Source organism: Bufo bufo, chromosome 5 (genome assembly GCF_905171765.1).
Source record: "Bufo bufo chromosome 5, aBufBuf1.1, whole genome shotgun sequence".
Taxonomy (NCBI): domain Eukaryota; kingdom Metazoa; phylum Chordata; class Amphibia; order Anura; family Bufonidae; genus Bufo; species Bufo bufo.
Window position 1 is genome coordinate 178,798,840 of NC_053393.1, and position 24,478 is coordinate 178,823,317.

Here is a 24,478-nt window from a genome sequence, read left to right on the forward strand (position 1 = left end):
TGAGTATTCAGTGACCAGTTCATTAATGTCTCTCACTGTTCTTATGGTGACTCGCTAACTCACAGTCTACTGTGAACAGTAGCCGGCTGCATGTAGTCATTCTGTGTAGGTTTTTGCATTGAGTGGATACTTCTCAATGTACGGTATATATTATGATACTATTTGATCTCCGTCAACCATCAGATTGCTGCCCAGTGTCATTGTGGGGGTTAAGCCTGGGTCTCCATGGTCCTTATGCAGCTTTTGAACTGAAGCCAATAATGGATCATAATTGGATGGCATAAAAGAAAGACTGGTTCCTTGCCACTTTTTGAATCGCCTTCTGACTTTGTCTTCAAAAATTGCATCAAGAAAAAATTGATTGTGGAAACGTACCCTTAGGACCTTTACAACCTCCCACAGGTTTGAGCACAGCATCGCCCGTCCACCATTACTGGTTCCGAAACCCCAGATGTCTATTTCCATAGTTCCAATCTACCTCCTAGAGCGAACTCTATGGAGCTGATATTACGTTTCAGCCTCTGCCGTTCCTCATGCAGCCCGTATGAAACCTGGTAGGTGCAGTTCCCATACAATGTTTTCCTTTTGAGCTCACAGATTACCAATGGTTGCTTGTCAGCTCAGTGTCCAGTCTGTGACACATTCACCATCATCTCATTTGAGCCTCCAGTCTTTTTGCTGCCCTGTTGCACATTGACCAGCTTCTTCTAATGAACGGCTCTTGACCTAATACTTTGCATTGTCCTCAGCAGAAAGGTTTAACACTTTATGTGGTTAGTCTACACTCTTAGCCAATGGCTCTCCCAAGCTCAGTTCTACCAGAATGATGGCACACCATATCAGCATCATCACCCCTAGTTGATTTAGCATCAGGCTCCTTTAAAGCTGCAAAGGGATGCCCTGAGAGCATTAGTAAATGCTTTGTTGGTCCTCATGGTAATGCTAATTGCACATCACATGGTTCATTATTAGAGACAGTTGTCTTTTGCAGCCGCCGTGTTCTATGTCTCAAAATGTAAGGGAGACAAGTCCCAAAGCTCTGAAATCTTACAATTTTCACGGATTTACCAAACAAAATATCCCAGAATTCTATCATGAGCTGAACAAGAAACTGGAGGACCTGGGAAGTGCCAAATAACTATGCGTTTTCCTTTACCCCTACATTTACAGGATTGAAAGTGTCAAGAAGAAAGAGGTCTAATAGGAGTTGCTTAATAAAAAATGTTAATTATTGCTGCAGGTTATGCTATACATGTATCCCAGCCATGAGGTATCTGAGTGCATGATTTTGGTAACTCTTCCCCATGGGACACAGGTCTCCTTTGAAGGAACTCTTGCAATTGGTTGCAGAATTAAATTATGTCCGATATGGTACAGCAGTTGCAGAAATGTATCTCCTCTATTGTATAGATCAGTGGTTAGCACTGTTGGCTCGGAAACTATGTGCACCTTTTTGTGTTCCCAGTGTTGTCAGGTATTAGAGAAGTTATTTCCTAACTGGTCCCTCTTATGAGTACTTGGAGTAATGATCACTTCAATGTGCTCAAAAGTAAAGTAAACCAAACAACTATTGTCCTCAAATACAGTATTTAAAAGGAAATCCTTCATTGTCCTGTTTGACTTGTGAATTCCTTTTATATATGGTTTGGATTGGCAAGAACATCTACAGCAAGTCTCTTTGATGCAAGATGTACCTTGCTTTGTTCCATAGCCAATTTCTAAATAAGGTAAATTAAGATTTAAATATTTCCCTATAGCCTCGTTATCCACAGGACCAAATTTTGTTAGATCCTCCACAAGGACATCCTTATAAAGTGGTGGCTGAGTTAAACAAAAATGTAGGGAGCCCTTGTAAATGTGGTAAAATACCAAAAGAATCAATATTCACACCTTTTTTCCCCCTCTGCTTCCTACTCTGAGCTCTGATCCACCCCTCTGTTGACTTGCAGGACATGGGGCATAACTGCTGAGGCCAGAGATTGGCTGCAGCAGTGATCTGTGTGCATGGGACATCACTGCTGCAGCCAGGAAAACAAATAGCAGCAGGGAGGGCCGCAGTTCAATGCTGAAAGAGGTGGGGTAAAAACTCACTGATGTCACGTGCCTGCGCCGCCTACTTTATGAATGAAGTAGGCTGCGCAGGCACGTGACATCAGTGAATCACGGCCGGCCGCCCGCCCTGCTCTGCCCTGCCCCCCTCTCTTCATTGTCCCCACTTTCCCTGGATTGAGTTTGCAAACAGTGGATACTGGCAGATGCTGCATCCGTGGCAATCAAGATGGTGGCAGTGACATGATTTACCCATTTGATTCTGCCCTGGATGCAACATCATCTGCACTTGTTCTGAAAACTGTGCAGATAGGAGAGTCTGATGCAAGTATCTGTGCGTGCACTGAATTATAAAATATTTATTTTAGATGTGTTTTCTAAGTCATAATGATGCAATCTTAGGGTACTTTTACACTAGCGGCAGAGGATTCCGTCAGGCAGTTCCGTCGCCGGAACCGCCTGCTGGATCCGACAATCTGGACGCAAACGGATGCGTTTGTGAGACGGATCCGGATGCGGATCCGTCTCACAAATGCATTGCAATACTGGAGTCATCTGGAAAAACAGATCCGGTATTTTTTTATTTTATTTTTTTTGCATTTTTAAAGGTCTGCGCAGACCGGAAAGCCGGATCCGTTTTTTCCGGAACACTTAATGCCGGATCCGGCAGTAATACACTTCAATGTAAATTGTAAAGTAATCAGTATTTTTGGCTGGAGAGAAAACTGCAGCATGCTGCGGTATTTTCTCCGTCCTAAAAACATAAGAGGAACTGAACTGATGAATCCTGAACGGAATGCTCTCCATTCAGAATGCATTAGGATAAAACTGATCATTTTTTTTCGAGAATTGAGCCCCAAGGACGGAACTCAATACCGGAAAACTTTAATGCAAGTGTGAAAGTACCCTAAGATAATAACAATCAAACACTTGTACGATCTACAGTGCCTTGAAAAAGTATTCATAGCCCTTGAACTTTTCCAAATTTTTTCATGTTACACCCACAAACTTATTTTATGTATTTTATTGGGATGTTATGTGATAGACCAACACAAAGTAGCAAGTATGTGTGAAGTGAAAAAAGAAAATGATAAATGTTTTTCATAATTTCTTCATAAAAATCTGGAAAGTGTGGTGTGCATTTGTAATCCCCCGAATCAATACTTTGTAGGACCACTTTTTGCTACAATTACAGCTGCAAGTCTTTTGGGGTATGTATCTACCAGCTTTACACATTTAGAGGCTGACATTTTTGCCCATTCTTCTTTGAAAAATAGCTCAAGCTCAGTCGGATTAGATGGAGAGCATTTATGAACAGCAATTTTCAAGTCCTGCCACAGATTCTGGATGGGATTTAGGTCTGGACTTTGACTGGGCCATTCTAAGACATGAATATGCTTTGATTTAAACCACCCCATTGTAGCTCTTGCTGTATGTTTAGGGTCATTGTGTTGATGGAAGCTTCTCCACAGTGACCATGGACCTCTTGGCTGCTTCTCTAATTAGTGCTCTGTGGGATGTTCAGAGCTTGGGGTATTTTTTTTATAACCTAACCCTGATTTACACTCCATAACTTTATGGCTGACCTGTCTGGTGTGTTCCTTGGTTTTTGTGATGCTGTTTGAATACTAACGTTTACTAACAAACGTCGGAGGTCTTCATAGAACAGTTGTAGTTATACTGAGAATAAATTACACACAGGTGGTCTCTATTTACTAGTTAGGTGACTTCTGAAGGCAATTATTCACACTGGATTTTATTTAGGGGTATTAGAGTACAGGGGGCTGAATACAAATGCACGCCACACTTTCTAGATTTTTATTTATTAAACATTTTGAAAACCATTTATCATTTTCCTTTCACTTCACAAATATTTGCTATTTTGTGTTGGTCCATCAAATAAAATCCCAATAAAATACATATAAGTTTGTGGGTGTAACTTGAAAACGTGGTAAAGTTCAAGTGGTATGAATACTTTTCAAGGCATTGTAAGTTTTTATACAGTATATTCAGTAAACATCCACAGTGCAGAGAAAAAAAGTGAGTGATATCACAACTATAGAAAAACACAATCTAAGGGTACTTTCACACTTGCGTTAAAGTTTTCTGGTATTGAGTTTAGTCCTAGGGGACCATTCCTCCCTGCTGTTGTTTTTCCATTGATTGAATTTTTCAGGTCATGCCACAGCATCCCAATTGGGTTAAAGTTAGGACTCTGGTTTGGCCATTTCAAAACACAAATCAATTTCTCAACAGTTGTTTAGTTGACCTACTAGTGTGCTTTGGGTCTTGTTTCTTCAACCAACATCTCTTTAGCTTGAGAACATGGACCCTTACATTCTCCTGTAAAATGTTTTGATATAAAGTAGAATTCATTGTCCCCACAATGATCGAAAGGCGTCTAAGCCCTGAGGTATCAAAACAGCCTCAAACCATGATGCTTTCACTAACATGGAATTAGGTTTTGGTGTTGGTATGCAATGTTCTTTTTCCTTGGTGGTACTCATGTTTGCCCAAGATCACAGGGATATTCCACAATGTTTCTGTGAAAATATTCTATTGACAGATGAAACAAAAGTGGAACTATTTAACTCTGTTCTGGACACTGCCCGCCATGCAGGAGCGTGCAGTGTTGAACTCATTTATAATGCTATGTGCCTCTGCTTGACCTTAGTTCTACAGAATCATACTGACAGCGTTATGGCACTATGATTGTGTAGAAGTACGGTATGGTCAAGCAGAGGCGCATAGCATTATAAATTAGTATAATGCAATGCGTTCCGGAAAGAAGCGCAGTGATTCCCACAATGGACTCATTCGTGTGAAACAGCTCTTATCGTAAGGGGACCCTTCTTACAATAAAGAAATGCCAAAAGTAGACAACCCCTTTAAAGTAGTTTTCTGCTTTCCCCATATTGATAACCTAACCATAGGATAGGTCATCAATATCAGACCGGCCTGGGTCCAACACACAACACCCCGCCGATCAACTGTATGAAGAGAATGCAGCGCTTGTGTGCTCATAGAGCTGATCGGCTAGGGTGCAGTAAGTCGGATTCTGCCAATCTGATGTTGTCCTATTCTGAGGATAGGTCATAAATATGGGTAAACTGAAACACCCCCTTAATGACTTAATAGTCAAAAATACAGCACACGTTGTGGATTATGTGCAGATTTTTGTGTTTTTGTGCAGAAAAACGTAGCTTAATACAGTACCAGGAAAATTTTTGAAATTTGCTATATCTTATACATACTGTGTATTTTTTCTGAAATATTTTTTTGTGAAAATTAACCTGCCACAGTTATTTTGAAATTCAAAGCATGTCAAATGTTTTTGCATGCATCAACATTGACAATGTTGATGTCACCCTCCACAATAGGTGCGATCAGTGCAAATCTGCTTCAAAATCCGCAAGTAACACATGCAGATTTTGGTGCGGAAATGCAGAGAAATCTGGGAGGAAAATCTGTTTCTAAACAGGCACCCGTGTGCAGGTAGCCTACATGTTATACCATTTATGATTTGCAGAAAGCCCTGTTTTATGTTTCCAGGACTAAAGTAAATCTAGGTTATGCTCACATCAGGGGGTGTGCTGCAAGCTTGGCTCCAAGTCATTTATCTTTTCTCTGCTCGCCAGTTCTCAATGGCCTTTCATACTTTTGCAGTGCATAATCTCCCTTGTTAAATGACAGGACAGGCTTTGATAAAGCACCAGCTGATCGAGCGTCATACATTGATTAATCTATAGCAGGTACTGCTTGCTTACTTAGCCCGAAGGAAGCTTTTTCCTAGAATTCACTTCCTTTGATGACTGCATTCTAAATATAGTGGCCTTTTTTTTTTCTTGCTCCTAGATTACAAGTGTTCATTACAGTAAAAAATTTCTCACTTTCCCTGTTTTTACAGAATGCTGTATTTTTTATTGTATGCCCTATATGTTTAACTGTACGCATATTTCACGCAAAACATTTGTGCATAATGTTCATTTGAGGTTTGAGTTATTATATTACAGCTTATTAAAGTAGTAGATAAAACAATAGCCTGGTTACAGTTTGCTTGCTAATGGTGTCTTTACATGGTACTACGATCTAGCAGATTGTTGGGAAAGAAGCGTTCCTTTCCGACAATCTGCAGATTGCTATCGGAGAAGACCAGTGCATTTACATGCTGTCCCCATATTGTTTTGTTGTTTTCCGGCAGCAGATCATATTTACACATCTTGATCTGCCACTGGGAAGCAATCTTTTGTGTGGCACAAAAGATACAATTACCGGTTGAGCGAGTTTTTGGCTCGTTAATCGAGTAAACGGTGGTGCATTTACACCGCAAGATCATTGTTAACGAGCGTTACAAGTAACATTCGTTAGTGATCGCTTCAATTTTCGGCGCGTGTAAAGGGTCCATAACACTCTAACAAGTGAGAAAATCAGAGGAGTATCTAGAGGAGGTACTGGAGTACTTGCACAATAACGTAAAGTGGCCAAATCATAGGCCCCAACCACATAAAAAAATGATAGTTATCTATTTCATTATTCCAGTACATAATGGCCTGTAAACTCTCCAGACAAAAAATATATTCAGACTAGAGATGGGTGAACCAGTGGAGATTTGTTTCTGGTCCGGTTTGCTGAATTTGTGAAAGTTTGGTTCAGACCTGTATTGGTTCAGGCTGAACCGTAGTTGCTCCAATTACCCTGAAAGTTGATATATAACCCCCTCTAGTATCCTAGGACTCATAATGTTTATGAAAACGTGGTATTTCTTTTTGTTTATTTTTTATGATTTTTTTTTGTCCCTCCCTAAGCTCTGGAGCACAATGACAGCAATAGTAAATGATGTACAGGCAGCCAAGCTGGGCTTAACTTTGGCACGTTTTGGGCCTAACCCACCCACAGTGTTAGCAGCATCACCAGATCCTGAAGCAGACATGTCTCTGGCTGTTCTTTGGGAGGTACATGGCCTCTGCTCTTTATTGCTGCCGCCATAGCCTTTCTCCACTAAGGTTGTGCTTTGTTATGTAAAACTGAAACAAACAACAAAAAAGTTGTCATATTTGGTATTGTCCGCGTGACAAGCTGCTCTATAAAAATACCACATGATCTATCTAACCTGTCAGATGAATGTTGTAAATAACAAAAAATAAAATTTGTGCCAAAACAAAATTTCTTGTTACCATGCCTCACAAAATGTAATATAGAGCAACCAAAAATCATATGTACCCTAAAATAGTACCAACAAAACTGCCACCCTATCCCGTAGTTTCTAAAATGGGGTTCCTTTTTTGGAATTTCTACTCTAGGGGTGCATCAGGGGGGCTTCAAATGGGACATGGTGTCAAAAAACCAGTCCAGCAAAATCTGCCTTCCAAAAACCGTATGGCATTCCTTTCCTTCTGCGCCCTGCCGTGTGCCCGTACAGCAGTTTACGACCACATATGGGGTGTTTCTGTAAACTACAGAATCAGAGCCATAAATATTGAGTTTGGTTTGGCTGTTAACCCTTGCTTAGTAACTTGAAATTGATTCAAATGGAAAATCTGCCAAAAAAGTGTAATTTTGAAATGTTATCTCTATTTTCCATGAATTCTTGTGGAACACCTAAAGAGTTAACAAAGTTAGTAAAATCAGTTTTGAATACCTTGAGGGGTGTAGTTTGTAAAATGGGGTCATTTTTGGGTGGTTTCTATTATGTAAGCCTCACAAAGTGACTTCAGACCTGAACTGGTTCTGAAAAAGTGGGTTTTAGAAATTTTCTGAAACATTTCAAGATTTGCTTCTAAACTTCTAAGCCTTCTTACGTCCCCAATAAATAAAATGGCATTCACAAAATGATCAAAACATGAAGTAGACGTATGCGGAATGTAAAGTAATAACTATTTTTGGAGGTATTACTATCTATTATAAAAGTAGAGAAATAGAAATTTGGAAATTAGCGAATTTTTTTTATAAATAAAAATTTATTTTTTTGACTCCATTTTATCACTGTCATGAAGTATAATACGTGGCGAGTAAACCTCAGAATGGCCTGGATAAGTAAAAGCGTTTTAAAGTTATTACCACATAAAGTGACACATGTCAGATTTGCAAAAAATGGCCTGGTCCTTAAGGTGAAAATGAGCCCGGTCCTCAAGGGTTTTTAAACTAATACTTTGTTGAAGCACCTTTTGATATTATTACAGCACTCAGTCTTTTTGGGTATCAGCATGGCACATTTTGATAAATGTAAAAATTGGGTAGGGGGTCACTCAAATATTAGGCAAACACACGATATGAATATCCACATAGATTTTATAGGTTTGAAAATTACCACATTACAATATTACAAATAAAACATTTCATAAAAAACAATTAATAAAAAACTATTTAAAAAAATTAATATAGCACCGCACTAAAAGGTCATTAGGTGTAGACCTATAATCGAATAGCGCTGAGAGTCTCTGAAGAGCTATTGCAAAGACACTGGTATATTTCCAGGAGTTGTTACCATTACCAATTAGCTGTAAATTCTATAGTCCAGAGACAATGATAAATGGTAAATCACAGTTATCAATAGATCCACATTACACACGGTACTTTACCGCTCCAGTAGCTGGTCAGCTTGTACGCCAAATTTTCAAATGGAATGCTCTGTTGTGAGCTGTAAGGACCTGTGAGTCGGCTCTATAGTGAAGTTCCCCGGATGTTCGTTGTAGCGGTGCTGCTTGATATTACCGCTTTGACCTTCCAGGACCTGTGTGGCGTCCCACGTGGTTTACTGGCGGTCAGGTGATCTGTATCTCAAGGCGGGGTTTTCAAACTTCTTCGGCGTGAATAGCCTATTCCGTACTCATGTAGATATGCGATTATACGATCCTCTTCTTAGCTGTCCCTCACTGTCATTCACCAAATGCGTTTCGGGGTAAAGAGACCCCTTCCTCAGTGGTCCTCAGAGACCCCCTACCCAATTTTTACATTTATCTCTTTATACCAGCATTTGGGAGTGCTGTGGGGTAGTGCACCATTCCAGAAGTGGAACAGTGAGAGAGCCACCATTTTTTCTCAATGGCACATTTTGACTTCGCCAGATTTGCCCACTCTTCTTGGCAAAAACACTCCAAATCTGTCAGATTGCGAGGGCATCTCCTGTGCACAGCCCTCTTCAGATCACCCCACAGATTTTCAATCGGATTCAGGTCTGGGCTTTGGCTGGGCCATTCTAAAACTTTAATCTTCTTCTGGTGAAGCTCTTCTTCTGGTGAAGCCATTCCTTTGTTGATTTGGATGTATGCTTTGGGTCATTGTCATGCTGAAAGATGAAGTTCCTCTTCATGTTAAGCTTTCTAACAGAAGCCTGAAGGTTTTGTGCCAATATTGACTGGTATTTGGAACTGTTCATAATTCCCTCTAGCTTAACTAAGGCCCCAGTTCCAGCTGAAGAAAAACAGCCCCAAAGCATGATGCTGCCACCACCATGCTTCACTGTGGGTATGGTGTTCTTTTGGTGATGTGCAGTGTTGTTTTTGCGCCAAACATATCTTTTGGCATTATGGCCAAAAAGTTCAACCTTGGTTTCATCAGACCATAACACCTTTTCCCACATGCTTTTGGGAGACTTCAGATGTGTTTTTGCAAAGTTCTTGGTAATGTCACTGTTGTGCCATATTTTCTCCACTTGATGTATTCCATGGTGTATCTAATGCCTTGTAAATTCTTTTGTACCCTTCTCCTGACTGATACCTTTTAACAATAAGATCCATCTGATGCTTTGGAAGCTCTCTCTGCGGACCATGGCTTTTGCTGTGAGATGTGACTAAGAAAATTTCAGGAAAGACCAACTAGAGCAGCTGAACTTTATTTGGGTTTAATCAGAGGCACTTTAAATGATGGCAGGTGTATGCTGACTCCTATTTAACATGATTTTGAATGTGATTGCTTAATTCTGAATACAGCTACATCACCAATTATTTACGTTTTTTTTCTTTTCTTCCCTCCACCTAAAAGATTTCAGTTTGTTTTTCAATTTAGTGGTACAGTTTATAGGTCACATTAAAGGTGGAAAAAGTTCTGAAATAATTAATCTTTCTAATTTTTTTTACGTCTTGACATTTTAAATAGGGGTGTAGACTTTTTATATCCATTGTATATAGTCTAGCCTGTGGTTTGAATTAAGTAAGGTAGTTTGGGATCTGAAATTATTTCACAGGGTATGGGATCTGAAATTTTTTAAGGGGTATGGAATCTGATATTATTGCTGGAGTCTGATATTAACATAGGGGGTCTGGTTTTGAGTCTGAAATTGATTTAGAGGTCTTGAATCTGATAATATATATGGTGGTCTGGGGTCCGAAATTAATATCTGAGTCTGATATTAATATGGGGTTAGAAATTAATTTGTGAATCTGGTCTGGGGGCTGCTCTGGAGTCAATTTTTTTATTTATTTTTTATGATTTTTGAATTTGATTTGGGTGTTCTTGGAGCAGATTTTTCTTCATGCAAATCCATTTACCAGTGCAAAAAAAACAGAAAAAGTATGGTGCCCGGTTATCATGCAGAAATACGTGATAATTCAGCTCCGAAGCCAAGGTGGGGTGGCTAAAAGGAGTCTGTCAGCTCTAAAACACCTCCTAAACTAGAGTACGTTGTGTATAGCCTAAGTGATGCTGAGTTTTTTATCTTCATATTCACTTGCATCCCAATGCTGTGCTCCCAAAAAACTGCAGTAAAAAATGTGAGGGCTCCTTTTGGAGTCCTCTCCATTAGGTGAATGAGCACACCGTTGGAATGTAAGCTGCTTACTCTAGTTTGGGGGGCTTTCGGAGCTGACACATTCCCTTAAACTCAAGGATTTTATAAACATCAGAACTCATTATACACCACCCCTTTAGGCTGTATATTAGGAATAACACTCTGCCTCACATTTACTAAGGCTGGCGTAGTTTACGCGAGTCTAAGTAAAAGAGCTAGTCTAAGTTGTTAGCCCCAATTTTATTTTTACTATTATTTTTGCTACATTTGGGACTTTCTAACTGTCAGAGAATCAAAACTGTGCCTGCTTTGAGCTGGTGTAGATCTGTGCCATTTACAGGCTTTCTTCTTATTAATTTTGACAAACTACATATTCTTGGAGACTATACCCACTTTGCTTTTCACCTTTTAAATTTGGCAAGTTTTGACAAGAAAAGTGGCAAATTTATTTTCACAGATTTGGCGCACAAAATGGAATGTTACTGGGTTCTGCAGCTTAAGTAATGTAAAGAATTGATATATGTAAAAAAATAAGTGCATAATGAATTGTGTATTGATAGAAGAGGGGGGTCAAGGAGAAGCATTTTTTATTAGGCATGTACGAAACATGCTTCAGATGGTTCTGTCCGTGAGTTTAATTCCAGTAGTGTTGTTCTTTCACCTTCTTTCCCTCTGTGCCCCTTCAATCCCTAGTAACTATGGCTTTGAAGTGAAAAGATAAATAGCATCAGGGGGTCATATGCAACTTCAGGCGCATGATGAGATTTACATTTCAAAGTGCTGTGTGGTCACACTTAGCATCTCAGCAAAATTGTAATATTTACCTTTTGAAAATCCCTTCTAATGCTGACCACCAGTTCCAGTGGGTTTTCTATTTTTCATTCCTTTGTTCATTTTTGTGTTGGCATAGGCTTTTGGGTAACTGAATCTCCACTTTTCTTTTCTCATCCTAGTGTGCGTACCCGAGGGACTTGAGCCGGTCAAGATATTGAAGGCCTAACACAGCCTGAGGTCGGCACCAAACAAACCCTGCAAGATCAAGGCAACTCAGGACTGATGGGAATACCACTGCTGAAAAATAACATTAAAACACCTGTCTAACTCTCTGAATACGGTCTTCACTCTTCACCATCATGGCGATATATTTTTGGTTGGACGGATAAACTGCCTTTAATCCTTTACTGATAACTGAAGGCTTTGCCCTATCCCATCAATCATTTTGAACCTGCGGCTCAAAGTAGAGTAACTGAATGCATGGAAGCAGAGTAAGCGATGGACTCTGACTAAAATGGAAGTGACCTGACAGTTTCCTGCCCATCCGTGATCTCCAGCAAGGACAGGTTAAGGTTGGACGTTCTCCTTTGCTGGTACAGCAGTATGCAGGAAGCTGGCTTTCAGGCCACAAATGCTTTCACAGGTAAGGGGTTTACACATAGATACCAATTACTACTATATGTGCTAAATGCATACATTGATTTTAAGCAGTAAAACTGTTTTCACAGTTGGGAAAAAGGGAAAATTTATAGGGATTAGTAACAATATAAAAATAGTTGTTAGGTGCGCTGATAAAATCCTATAACAAATCCTAGTACCAGTACAATCGCTAGGCTCTCTGCAGAGTGCATATACATCTATACAAATTGAGACAGTAAATTAATTATCCAGATAAGTGGAGCAAGGCATTGCATGTCCCTGAAGCTCCATGGGCACAGAGTTCTCAGGCGGTATATCCATTGTATTTATTTTTCAAGAATATGCTTCTTCCATTCACCTGCCCTATGTATTGGGTCACATCTGTGTCATTAAATGAAATGATGTATGGGTTATTGCAGTGTATAGCCCTCATTTTCTTTACAATTACAGTGTAAATTTATATGGTTTGTTTCATTATAAAATCTGCAATAAAGCATAAAACATGCCTTACATCTGCCACATTTCCTAAATTTCTCACCCTACCATTGGTGGTGATAGGCAAATCGGTCAGAAATTTGTAGATCAAGCCTAAGATTTGGTCTACAGGTCTCTATTGTCTTCCTTACTTCATATGCCTCAGAATCGGATGTACCTATAATCTGACATTGTTGCCCAGTGGAGGTCTGGGTTGTGCAAGTGTGTGGAGTTCCCATCTATCCTCACCTAGAGCTTCTTTAGAGGCCTCTTCACATACTTCAGGTACCCCCTTATTTAATTATTTTTCTTAAAAATCCATTAGCAATTAACAGTTCCTGCACATTCATTGGATGGTGGCTACTCCCATGAAGGATTTTTATTTTTTTTCCAGAGGTTGGATTTCCTCCATTAGGGTCCATCACACGTCCGTAGTGCATTGCGGATCCGCAGACCAGAAGATCGGCGGCACGCTCCGGAAATGTGTATGCGGACAGCACGCTGTGTGCTGCCCGCAGCCATTCCTGCCCCATAGAGAATGAATGGGTCCGCACCCGTTCCGCTATTTGTGGAACAGATGCGGACCCATTATTTCGGACTTGTGAATGGACCCTTATTTTGTATAACAAGAACATTAAGGAAGCAGAGAGTGTTCTTGTTTGTAAAATGAAAATCTATATTATTGACACTGAGTTCTGGCCCATCTTATATGAAGGATGGCCTTCTGCCTATCCCATGCATGCTTAAACTCCTTCACTGTATTTGCAGCTACCACTTCTGCAGGAAGGCTATTCCATGCATCCACTACTCTCTCAGTAAAGTAATACTTCCTGATATTACTTTTAAACCTTTGCCTCTCTAATTTAAAACTATGTCCTTTTGTAGCAGTTTTTCTTCTTTTAAAATTATCTCCTCTTTTAGGCCTATTGCACACGACCGTATGGCTTTTTCAGTGTTTTGCGGTCCGTTTTTCACGGATCCGTTGTTCCGTTTTTTGTTTCCGTTGTGTTTCCGTTTTTGTTCCGTTTTTTCCGTATGGCATATACAGTAATTACATAGATAAAATTGGGCTGGGCATAACATTTTCAATAGATGGTTCAGCAAAAAACGGAACAGAAATGGAAGACATACGGATGCATTTCCGTATGTGTTCCGTTTTTTTTGCGGACCCATTGACTTGAATGGAGCCACGGAACGTGATTTGCGGGCAATAATAGGACATGTTCTATGTTAAAACGGAACGTAAAAAACGGAAATATGGAAACGGAATGCATACGGAGTACATTCTGTTTTTTTTGCGGTACCATTGAAATGAATAGTTCCGTATACGGAACGCAAAAAACGGCCAGTAGACGGGAAAAAAAACGGCCGTGTGCAGGAGGCCTTACCTTGTTAATTCCCTTTATGTATTTAAAAGTTTTTATCATATCCCCTCTGTCTCGTCTTTCTTCCAAGCTATACATGTTAAGGTCCTTTAATCTTTCCTGGTAAGTTTTATTATTAGTTTTAAAATTTATTTTTTTCTTGTTATTGCCATATTCTGACCCCCATAACTTTTTTTTTTATAGTTACGTCAATGGAGATGTAAAGGCCCATTTTTTTGTGGCCCATTATAGTTTTTGTTAATACCATTTTGGGGTGTGTATGACTTTTTTATTTTTTATTTTTATATTTTTTTTAAATTCTTTGGTGTGTGTGACTTTTTTTGGACTATTTTTATAAAAAAAAAAATCTTTGGTAAAGTGATGAAAAAAACGGCAAATCAGCATTTTTATTTTTTTTCTGTTATGCCATTCGCCATATGAGAGAGGTTTCTTTTATATTTTAATAGTACAGGCTTTTTCACATGTGGCAATGCCCGTTATGGTATTCTTTTTAATTGTTTTATTTTGATTTATAATTTTGGGGAAAGGGAGAACTAAAAAGTTTTATATTTTATTTTTTTAACTTTATTTTTACATTATTATTTTTTTTTGTTTAGGTACCCAAGTGGACCCCAACTTGCAATCATCCGATTGCAATTTGTATAGAATAATGGAATTTGCTCCATTTTTCTATACAGAAATTGCTATATTAAAATCCGGTGCTGCCACCTGGTGGCATGAATGGTAATATAGAAGTAATGAGCCTGAAAGCCTAGTACAGGCTCTGGCTAATTTCTGTAAAGGAACGTTGTCCCCGATCTCCGGTGGGAGGAGGGGTTCCTGACCCCTGAAGCATGTTTCAGTGTTTTAGCCTTTTCAAACGCTGTGGTCACGTTTGACCATGGCATCTGCAGGGTTAAATGTCCGCGGTCGGTATTAACGCCAATAGCAGACGCCTAGTAGCAATGGCACTTGCTCCGTTCCGAGCGCCATCTTTAAAGATGCGACATCCCCGTACATAAATGGCAGATGTCATAAAGGGGTTAAGAAGAATTGTCTCCATTCTTCTTCATGTAATTGTCTCCATTCTGTAACTTTGTGGATGGAACTATACAGAGTCACGTTTGCTATTCCAAATAATATCCTTTTATTTTTTTTCAAGAGCTCCATTGTGGCTCTCTTATAGGGGGAAGTAGGGTAAGAATGGTTGTATTACCTGGTCTAATAAAAAAAAATCACCTTATTCTTGGAGATTATCAACCCTTTAACCAAATGGCCGACCATTGAGAGGATTTGTTCCCTTATGTTTTTGGGAACCTGTAAAACATAGTCACTTGTGGGTGGGCTAGATATAGGAATGAAAGTCTATAAGATGTTTTAGATCCTGATCCATTATTCCTATTGGAATAATGCCATTGGATCCTTATGAAGATCCTAGAAGCGTCTTTTGTTCATTACATCTGTTTTAGTGTGTTTTTGTATATGAAGTTATATAGTCTGACAGATCTCTGAAGTAGAATAAAATGTAGCATAAAGTAATACAGGTTAGATTGCAAATGAATAATCAAATAACATTGAAGAACAGTAAAGAGGTATCCAGGGTCTACAGCCTTGTATCTTGCATAACTTGTACTTATTGTCATTAAGCTTACAAGAATAGAGCGAAGCAAAGGGATGACTGCTAATGAGCTGGACAATCCTATAACCTTCTTGATCCAGCAGTACCATCAAGCACATCTCTCTGTAGTTCTTGTGATTCATGATCACCAGGTGTCCTGCCATGTCTGAATGTTATTACTATCGAACAGTTTGCTCCAAAGCTGTTTAGAGCCTGACGCTCCTACCTTATTGTGATGCTTTGTCTGGTCTTTCTCATTATCTTCCAAGAAGGAGACAAGAAGATTTCCATATGTTTGGTCCTCCTTTAAAATAACCAGGTCCATGCTCTTTTACCAGTCATTAGCTTTGAAGAATTCCTTTCATTTTTAGCTTCTACCAAACAGATTTTCAATCCCAAGTAGATGAATAGAAGCTGGCAGTAGGGTACACATCATAGACCTTGTTTAGAACTGATAATTCTGTTTGGATTAGTACTCATTTTGGTAGATTGATGGCTTGGAATTCTCCATCAGTAGCACCTAGTCCATTTTTACTCCACATTGCTTTATTTCGATAGAAAGGAGCTATTTTAACTGTGTCTAGAGGACCATATGTTGTGCTTCCCTCATTGCTCCTTCTACAGTGGTGGATGGAGGCACATATGAGAGAGCTAGTGAAACTTTTTGCATGTTCTTTTTCTAGATGCTTTTGTGCCCCCATAATACTGACAGCAGGTAAATGGATGTTTTTTTGTAGGAAAATGAATAGATTGATCAGATTTAGCTATCATTCAGTAGAGGGAGCAGTGCTTTCAGGCAAGTATGCAACTTCGTCACCATGGATGGCCTGAAGGTCAACCTGGATGCATACTAAACTGCTGAATCACCAGGGACGACTGCTAAACTATTGCATTATCATGCATGGAAGCTGAACTGTAGGATCAATTCAGAGATAATAGCTACACTGAACCAGTGATGTCTTAAGGTGAAGATTATGTTTGGAAAATGTAGAAATCAGCTATTCAGACATAAAGTGATAGCTTTGCTATTGGTGCCAGCATCTCTGCAAAAGAGTGGCATGTGGTGATAGATAGGTGGATAATGGGAATGTTACAGGTCACAGGTCTTGCAGCACCTTTTACTGCTTCCAACATGATTGCCAGGGCCCAGCTATCATTAAAATCCATTCCGGTTTATAAAAAACAGTAGTGTTGCACATATTCTGAGTACCTTTCTTTTCCTTGATTTATCATGTCTGTGTATCTGTATGCTACGTTTCTGCAAATCTTGTTTATTAATTGTTCTGTGCCATTATTCATCAGTTTTCCATTTTGTTGTTTGTGTCTTTATAATCCTCAGCATTTTTTTCTTCCTTAGGGGCCAAGTTTAGTAGTACACATTTGCGTAACTTTCTGAATGTGTTTGCCATTAACGCTGCTTTGTGCCATGCACCCCAGTAACTCATCTGGTTTTTATTGTCATGGGGATCATACACAGGTTGAAAAAGAGCCAGGGGCCCATCAAGTTCAACCTATATCAGATCAGTTATACACTGTACCATTCAAGTGGTTTTCTGAGGTTTTTATACTGATGACCTATCCTCTGGATGGATCATATGGTATCTGAATAGTGGAGAGACCCCCGCTGATCAGTTGCTTGAGAAAGCATCGGTGCTCACAGTAGTGCCATGGCCTTCTCCAGGGCTCCAGATGGCGGCCAAAATTGTCGCCAATGCGACTTAGAATTTACAAATGGTGACAAGACTTTTTAGTCTTGTCGCCATTTGCGACTAGACCCGCCGCCGCAGCTCTGCAGTTGAATACAGCGGTGGGGCACAGGAGATGATAGTTCTCTTCCCCGCCGCCGACGTTCTTCTCAGCAGCGCAGTGGAGGAGTCTCCCCCCCCCCCCCTCCCTGTGCTGCTGCTGCCAATAAGAAGAGACAGGAGGAGGGGAGGGGCTGTGGCCACTGCGCCACAAATGAAGATAACTGACCTGTTAATACAGGAGGCGGGTGCCGAAATCAAATAGCCGACACCTGACCTCTATGACAGGGAGCTGCGACCAGTGGCAGTTAACCCCTTAGGTGCGGTACCCTGTCATAGAGGTCGGGTGCCGGCTATTTGATTCCGGCACCCGACTCCTGTATTAACAGGTCAGTTATCTTCATTGGTGGCGCAGTGCACCCCCCCCCCCAACACCCCAGTATAATAAACATTGGTGGCGTAGTGCACCCACCCAACACCCCAGTATAATAAACATTGGTGGCGCAGTGCCAATGAGGGTTAAAAAATAAATAAATTATTAACTCGCCTCCTCCAATTGATCGCGTAGCTGCCGGTCTCCTGTTCTTTCTTCAGGACCTGTGGTGATGTCACTGAGCTCATCACATGGTCCATTACCATGTTGATGGATCATGTGATGTACCATGTGATGAGCACAGTGATGTCACCACAGGTGCTGAAGAAAAAACAGGAGACCGGCAGCTGCGCGATCAATTGGAGGAGGTGAGTTTATTTTTTTATATTTTTTAACCCTCAATTGACCTTCTACTAAGCATTCTGTATTAAAGGGCTTCTGTCACCCCCAAAAGTCATTTTTCATTTTTGGGCTAATTAAAATCCTTATAGTGCGAATATTCTATATATAGTGCTCTTACCTTTTCTCTGTGGCTTAGTTTCTTTAAAAACCGCACTTTTATAATATATTAATTACCTCGCTACCAGCAAGTAGGGCGGTTACTTGCTGGTAGCCGCCGCATCCTCCTTTCAAAAAAACGCCCCCTCCTCCTGTTGATTGAGAGGGCCAGCGAGCGCTCTCCTCCTCCGGCTGGCCCTGTCTGCAATTCAAATCCTGCGCCTTACGTGTCTTCATTTGGCGCAGGCGCTCTGAAAGAACGACGCTCGCTTCCTCAGCACTCCCTCAGTGCGCCTGCGCCGATGAAGTTACCTCTAAACCCGAAGGAGAAGACGTCATCGGCGCAGGCGCACTGAGGAAGTGCTGAGGAAGCGAGCGTCCTTCTCTGAGCGCCTGCCCAGAATGAAGACGCGTAAGGCGCAGGCGCGGGATTTGAATGGCAGACAGGGCCAGCCGGAGGAGGAGAGCGCTCGCTGGCCCTGTCGATCAACAGGAGGAGGGGGCTTTTTTTGAAAGGAGGATGCGGCGGCTACCAGCAAGTAACCGCCCTACTTGCTGGTAGCGAGGTAATTAACATATTATAAAAGTGCGGTTTTTAAAGAAACCAAGCCACAGAAAAAGGTAAGAGCACTATATATTGAATAATCGCACTATAAGGATTTTAATTAGCCCAAAAATGAAAAATGACTTTTGGGGGGGGGGGGGGGTGACAGAAGCCTTTTAAAGAATGCTATTATGTTCCCTTATAACCATGTTATAAGGGAAAATAATACAGTGAATAGACTTTCATCCTAACAACCATGCGTGAAAATCGCACCGCATCCGCACTTGCTTGCGGGTGCTTGCGATTTTCACCCAGCCCCATTAACTTCTATGGGGCCTGCGTTGCATGAAAAACGCACAACACAGAACATGCTGCGATTTTCACGCAATGCACAAGTGATGCGTGAAAATCACCGCTCATGTGCACAGCCCCATAGAAGTGAATGGGTCCGGATTCAGTGCGGGTGCAATGCGTTCACCTCACGCATTGTACCCGCGCAGAAATATCACCCATGTGGAATGGGCCTAAGGGTGAATAGGACAAGGGTTCCAGCCCCTAAGTGGGCTAATAGTAGAAAAAAACAAAAAACACGAACACTAAGGATGTGACTGAAAGCATTTGTGAGACGCATTCAGGTGCGGATCCATCTCACAAATGCATTGCAAGAACGGATCCGTGTCTCCGCTTGTCATGCGGACAGACGGATCCGTCTTGTATCTTTTTACAAATTTTTTACACTTTTTACATCCTGATGCATTCTGAACGGATTACTCTCCATTCAGAATGCATGGGGATATGCCTGATCAGTTCTTTTCCGGTATAGAGCCCCTGTGACGGAACTCTATGCCGGAAAAGAAAAACGCTACTGTGAAATTACCCTAAAATATTAAGTTTAAATCCCCCCTTTCCCAATTTTACATATAAAATATATAAACAATAAGTAAATAAACATATTACATAATGCTGCGTCCGAAAAGTCCAAACTATTAAATTATTAAAAAATATCTCCTATGCGGTGAGCCCCGTAACAGAAATAAATAAATAAATAAATACCATGCGATTCGCCATTTTTTAGTCACCTTGTCACCCCACAAAATAGGATAGGACTTTTGGTGTGGTATTGAGTATCGCAATACTTTTTTATGGTGACGAAAGCAAATAAAAATTTGGGTATCGAAACAACCCTACCCGATCTGATGGGCGTAGTGTTGTCACGATAACAAAATTTTGATTTGGTTTCGATTTGGCAACTAAAAATTTAATTTGGCTCCTAAATTTTTCAGTTAAGGAGCCAATGGCTACTAGGTATTTTTTTTAGTCTGGAGCACTGCCTCTCTAAGCTCACCAAGCACCTTGTCGTACATTGACTGTGCTTGGTATCACCGCTCAGCCCCCTTCACTTCAATGGGTCTGAGCTGCGCCTAGGCCATGTGATTGAGGAACGTGATGTGACATGGCACTAGGCAAAGCTGCGAGAAGGCCACGGTGCTACTTTGTCTTCTCAAACAGCCTGTCAGCGGGGGTCCTGGGTGCGGGAACCTTACCTATGACCTAGATAGGTAATCAATATAAAAGGCTCTGCAAAAACCCCTTTAATTGTTAGATTAATTGTAACCCTCAATGCTATTTGCTCTTAAATAAGGATCTGACCCTTTAAAAAAACATAGTATCATTTGTATCGTTGTACCATCACTAGTAGCTGATTATTATTATTTTTTTAGCAGTTGTGTGCTTAAGGTACTTTCACACTTGCGGCAGAGGATTCCGGCAATCCGGACGCAAACTGATGGCATTTGTCAGACTGATCCAGTTGCGGATCCGTCTGACAAATGCATTGCAATACCGGATCCGTCTCTCCGGTGTCATCTGGAAAAACGGATGCGGTATAAATATTTTTTGGCATTTTAAAATGTCTGCACATGCGCAGACCGAAAAGCAGGATCTGTTTTGCCGAAACACTTAATGCCGGACCTGGCACTAATACACTGCATTCAGAATGTATTAGGAAATGCAGTTTTTAGTGATTAATACAACAGAACCTCTATGTTCTGTTTGGGATCAGGATGTGGGTCCTTGGATATGGTTGGGTCGATTTTAAAGAAAGTGAGATTTTCTAGGGGGGACCTGTTACTAGTTTATGCTGCCCTTAGGGCACCAAAAACTGGTCACAGATTCCCATAGGAATTGACAGACAGCTGGAAGAGAGTGACTGCAGGATCAGACTACACAAGGTTTGTTTGTAGTGTGTCCATTTTTGATTGTAAAGGGTATGTGTCACCTGTAATTTTTTCCACTAATTAAAGCTAAATAGTGACATGCATTCTTTTTTTCTACTGTTTTTATTTTCTGATTCTAGTTTTTATTATTCTATTTTCTGTCCATCTTGCCTAAGCTGTTATCAGCCTTTAGAGATATGGTTTAAAGAGGCTGCATGGGCTATAGATACAATAGCCTGGAGTGGACTCATCTCATTGACTCCTATTGGAGAGTTCTTTGGACATGCTCTGGAACCTGTGCAGAGGTCACTGTACAGGGAGGGGGAGTAGGTAAGTTGTATCCATCACCTAATATAAATGGATGGATTCATCCATTTTACTCCATTAAATTTTTTATTTTTTTTCTCTTTCTCTCCCTGTCTTCCAACAGCCATAACTCCTTTACTTTTTTGTATGAGAGCTTGTTTTTGCAAGATAAGTTGTGGTTTTTAGTGGGACTATTTAATTTAAAGGGGTTATCCAATTTCACAAACAGCCCCCCCATGTGCCGGGCCCCTCACAGTTAATATAGTTACCCCGCTCCCTACGCCGCTCCTGGTTCTCGCACTGCCACTGCTGCTTCTCCCTTTACACAGATGAAAACATCCAGTGTCGGGGGAGCAGACAGGGGGACGGGGGCGAGTTCTGTGATGAATATGTACCCATCACAGAACAGAATTATCTATATAATGACTGCTAGTTACAGGTGAGTAAAAAAAAAAAGTTAAAAAAATAAAGTATTATAAAATATAAAAAAATATAAACATTCAAATCACTCCCCCTTTCCCAAAATAAAAACAATTGCAAAAAAAAATCAAAATTGCCATTTCTCCATTTTTTGGTCACTTCACCTCCCCCTCCCCCCCCCCCAAAAAAATAAAAAATAGAAAAAATGAATTAAAGGTGATCAAAAAGTCACACACTTCAAAATGGTATCAATGAAAAGATCACCCAGCAAAACCTGAGCCCTCATACAGCTCCATACACACAACTATAAAAAAGTTGCAGGTGTCAATATATGGTGATGAGAAGAAGGAAAAAAAAAGTTTCCAAGTAAAAAATAAATAAAAATTCCAGTACTAAAACGCAAGAAATCTTGGTATCTGTGGTATCTTTGTAATTCTACTAATTAGAGAATGAAGGTAACCGGTAAATTTTACCGCATAGGGAATGATGTAAAAAAAATATAAAACTGTGGTGGAATTGAATTTTTCCCCCCCCCAATTTAAGCCCATTTGGAATTTTTTTCCAGCTCCTCACTACATCATATGCAATATTAGATGGTGCCCCTAGAAAGTGCAACTTGTCCTGCAAAAAAACAAGCCCTCATATGGCTATGTGAACGGATAAATAAAAAAGTTATGGCTCTAGGAATGTGGGGGGTGAAAAGCGAAAACGGAAAATCGCAGGGTCCTGTAAGGGTTAAGCCTTTGAATTGAATGAAGGAGGCATGACTGCCATAACAATTGTCCCTCACCCATTCACTTTGCATCAGCCTGTATAGTAGGTTGGTGCAAATGAGCGACGATTGACGTATTTATCGTCAATCGGTGATCATCCTACAAAAAAATCAGGCAGTCTAACATCTCAAATTTAACTTTTTTCTTAAACTATCCATTTTCTAATCTAGAGGTTGGTTGTGTCCTGGTTGTGGGGTCCAGTTTGCTCGCTCTTTCTTCCTTGAGGTTTCCAGTTCTGTGTCAGCTTCTGATGGCATAACAGTTTTGTCATAAAAAATTATTCTTTTAGTTGCAATCTGTGAAATTTTTCCACATTACTGCAAAACTGAATCCTGTCAAGTGTTTTTTTTATTTTATGGGACAGAATGTTAGCCTTCTAAATAGCACATTCATCTCCACTGTGCTTGGCTCATACTGTAGGAGTTTTATTACAGAGGATGGTGAATCCAAGATGTTTTGTGAATTATTTTTCTTTCATATGTCAGTTTGAGACCTGTTCTTATCCTTAGTCTGTTAAGTTTATTTTCCTTAAAGCATAGTTGCCAACTGTCCTGAATTTGTTGGAACTGTCCTTTATTTTCTGTGACAGTCTTGGCAAATTCAGACTGTCCCCGGCTGAAAATGGGCAGGGCTAAGGATAACCCAGTCCATAAGGCAGACTTCCTGGGTGTAGTCGGGGCATTCCCGGGAGAGGCGTTGACATGCCCTGAATTTACCACCTTGTAACCTCATATACATCTTCCCCATGCTTTTTATTATTATTATTATTTTTTTTTTTTTTATTTGGACTCTCCTGACCTGTTCTCGTAATGTAAGCAAATCACTCTGGTTTGTTTCCATCCTGTACATAGCATTTACTGTTGTGTCCCACCAATCCCATGATGCACTTCTCAATCTCTGACATCCCCAGCACCGCCCCTAGTAACACCCAGCTAGTTGATAGCCCCTCCCACCCAGCTAAATGCATAGACACTCCCCTATCACTGCCCCTGTTGGTGCTTGGTCACAACATCACAGGAAAAAGGAAAGCTGCATGAACATGGTCATGTGACCACAGCCCAGAACAGAAGATAGGAGTAAAAATGATAAAAGAAATACATTACAAAGTTACAGCTATCTTCAAAATGTATTACTTTAAAGGATGTTGGTGCAGACCGTAAAAAGGTGATGGTTGTAACTTGCTGTAGAAATCCTAACATGCTTTTATTGTTGGGTATAATCCAGGTCGTTGTAAGGTGTAATTTAGTGAATTATCCGGGATGGTTCTCCTCTTGTAGAAAATTCCAATAAGGTGATCCCACGGTCATTCAGATGATCTGTAGAAAATTTTGTCTGAAAAGTGAGTGCTGTAGATATGTTGAGTAGGATTCCTGATCATGAGGCCTTTGGCAACTGGATTCTCATTTTTGCATTTGGCTAGATAGATGACGTTGTGCCAGCTGTGTCAGTTTCTATAGTCAGTTTGTTTGGTACATTACTTAGCTTACTATTTGGTCTTTGGTGATTTTTGACCTAATAATAAGCCCTGCCACAAGTAGGACTTAAAGAGAACCTGTCACCTCTACTAGGCTACCCTCACTGAGCGTTTCTAAATGTTCATTGTGTTACCCTAAACATATAAATTACACTTTTAATTTTATTTGCAGACGAATTCAATAAGTATTATGCATTTAAGTACTTCCCACCTTTTATGCAAATTTAACATAAAAGAGTCATATCTTACTTGTCTGACCAGAGAAGAGTCATATTTTCAAGCTCTGACTCATCTCAGGTTAATTTGCATATGTATCAAATCGTTTTTTTTACACAATAAAAGCACACAGAGCTATGGGGACTGGGTATTGTGGATGTGCTAGCGGCCATCTAGCAACCCATGTCCTCAGCTCTGTACCCAAAATCCAGGTGACAGGTTCCCTTTAAATGGGTTTTTCACTTCAGAAAATGATTCCTTTATGATGTA

The 24,478-nt window shown here is 40.3% G+C and overlaps 1 protein-coding gene across 2 annotated transcripts in view; it reads left to right on the forward strand.

The window, feature by feature from the left end:
* LDLRAD4 (low density lipoprotein receptor class A domain containing 4) overlaps window positions 1-24,478 on the forward strand; it is a 388,238-nt gene that overhangs the window by 135,254 nt on the left and 228,506 nt on the right. For both annotated transcript variants that reach the window (XR_005779168.1, XM_040433133.1), the window contains exon 2: window positions 11,728-12,191. Coding sequence is in view for 1 of the 2 variants with exons in the window: in XM_040433133.1 (XP_040289067.1) it covers window positions 12,152-12,191 (40 nt within the window). In the remaining variant the exon portion in view is untranslated. The remainder of the gene's footprint in view (window positions 1-11,727; window positions 12,192-24,478) is intronic.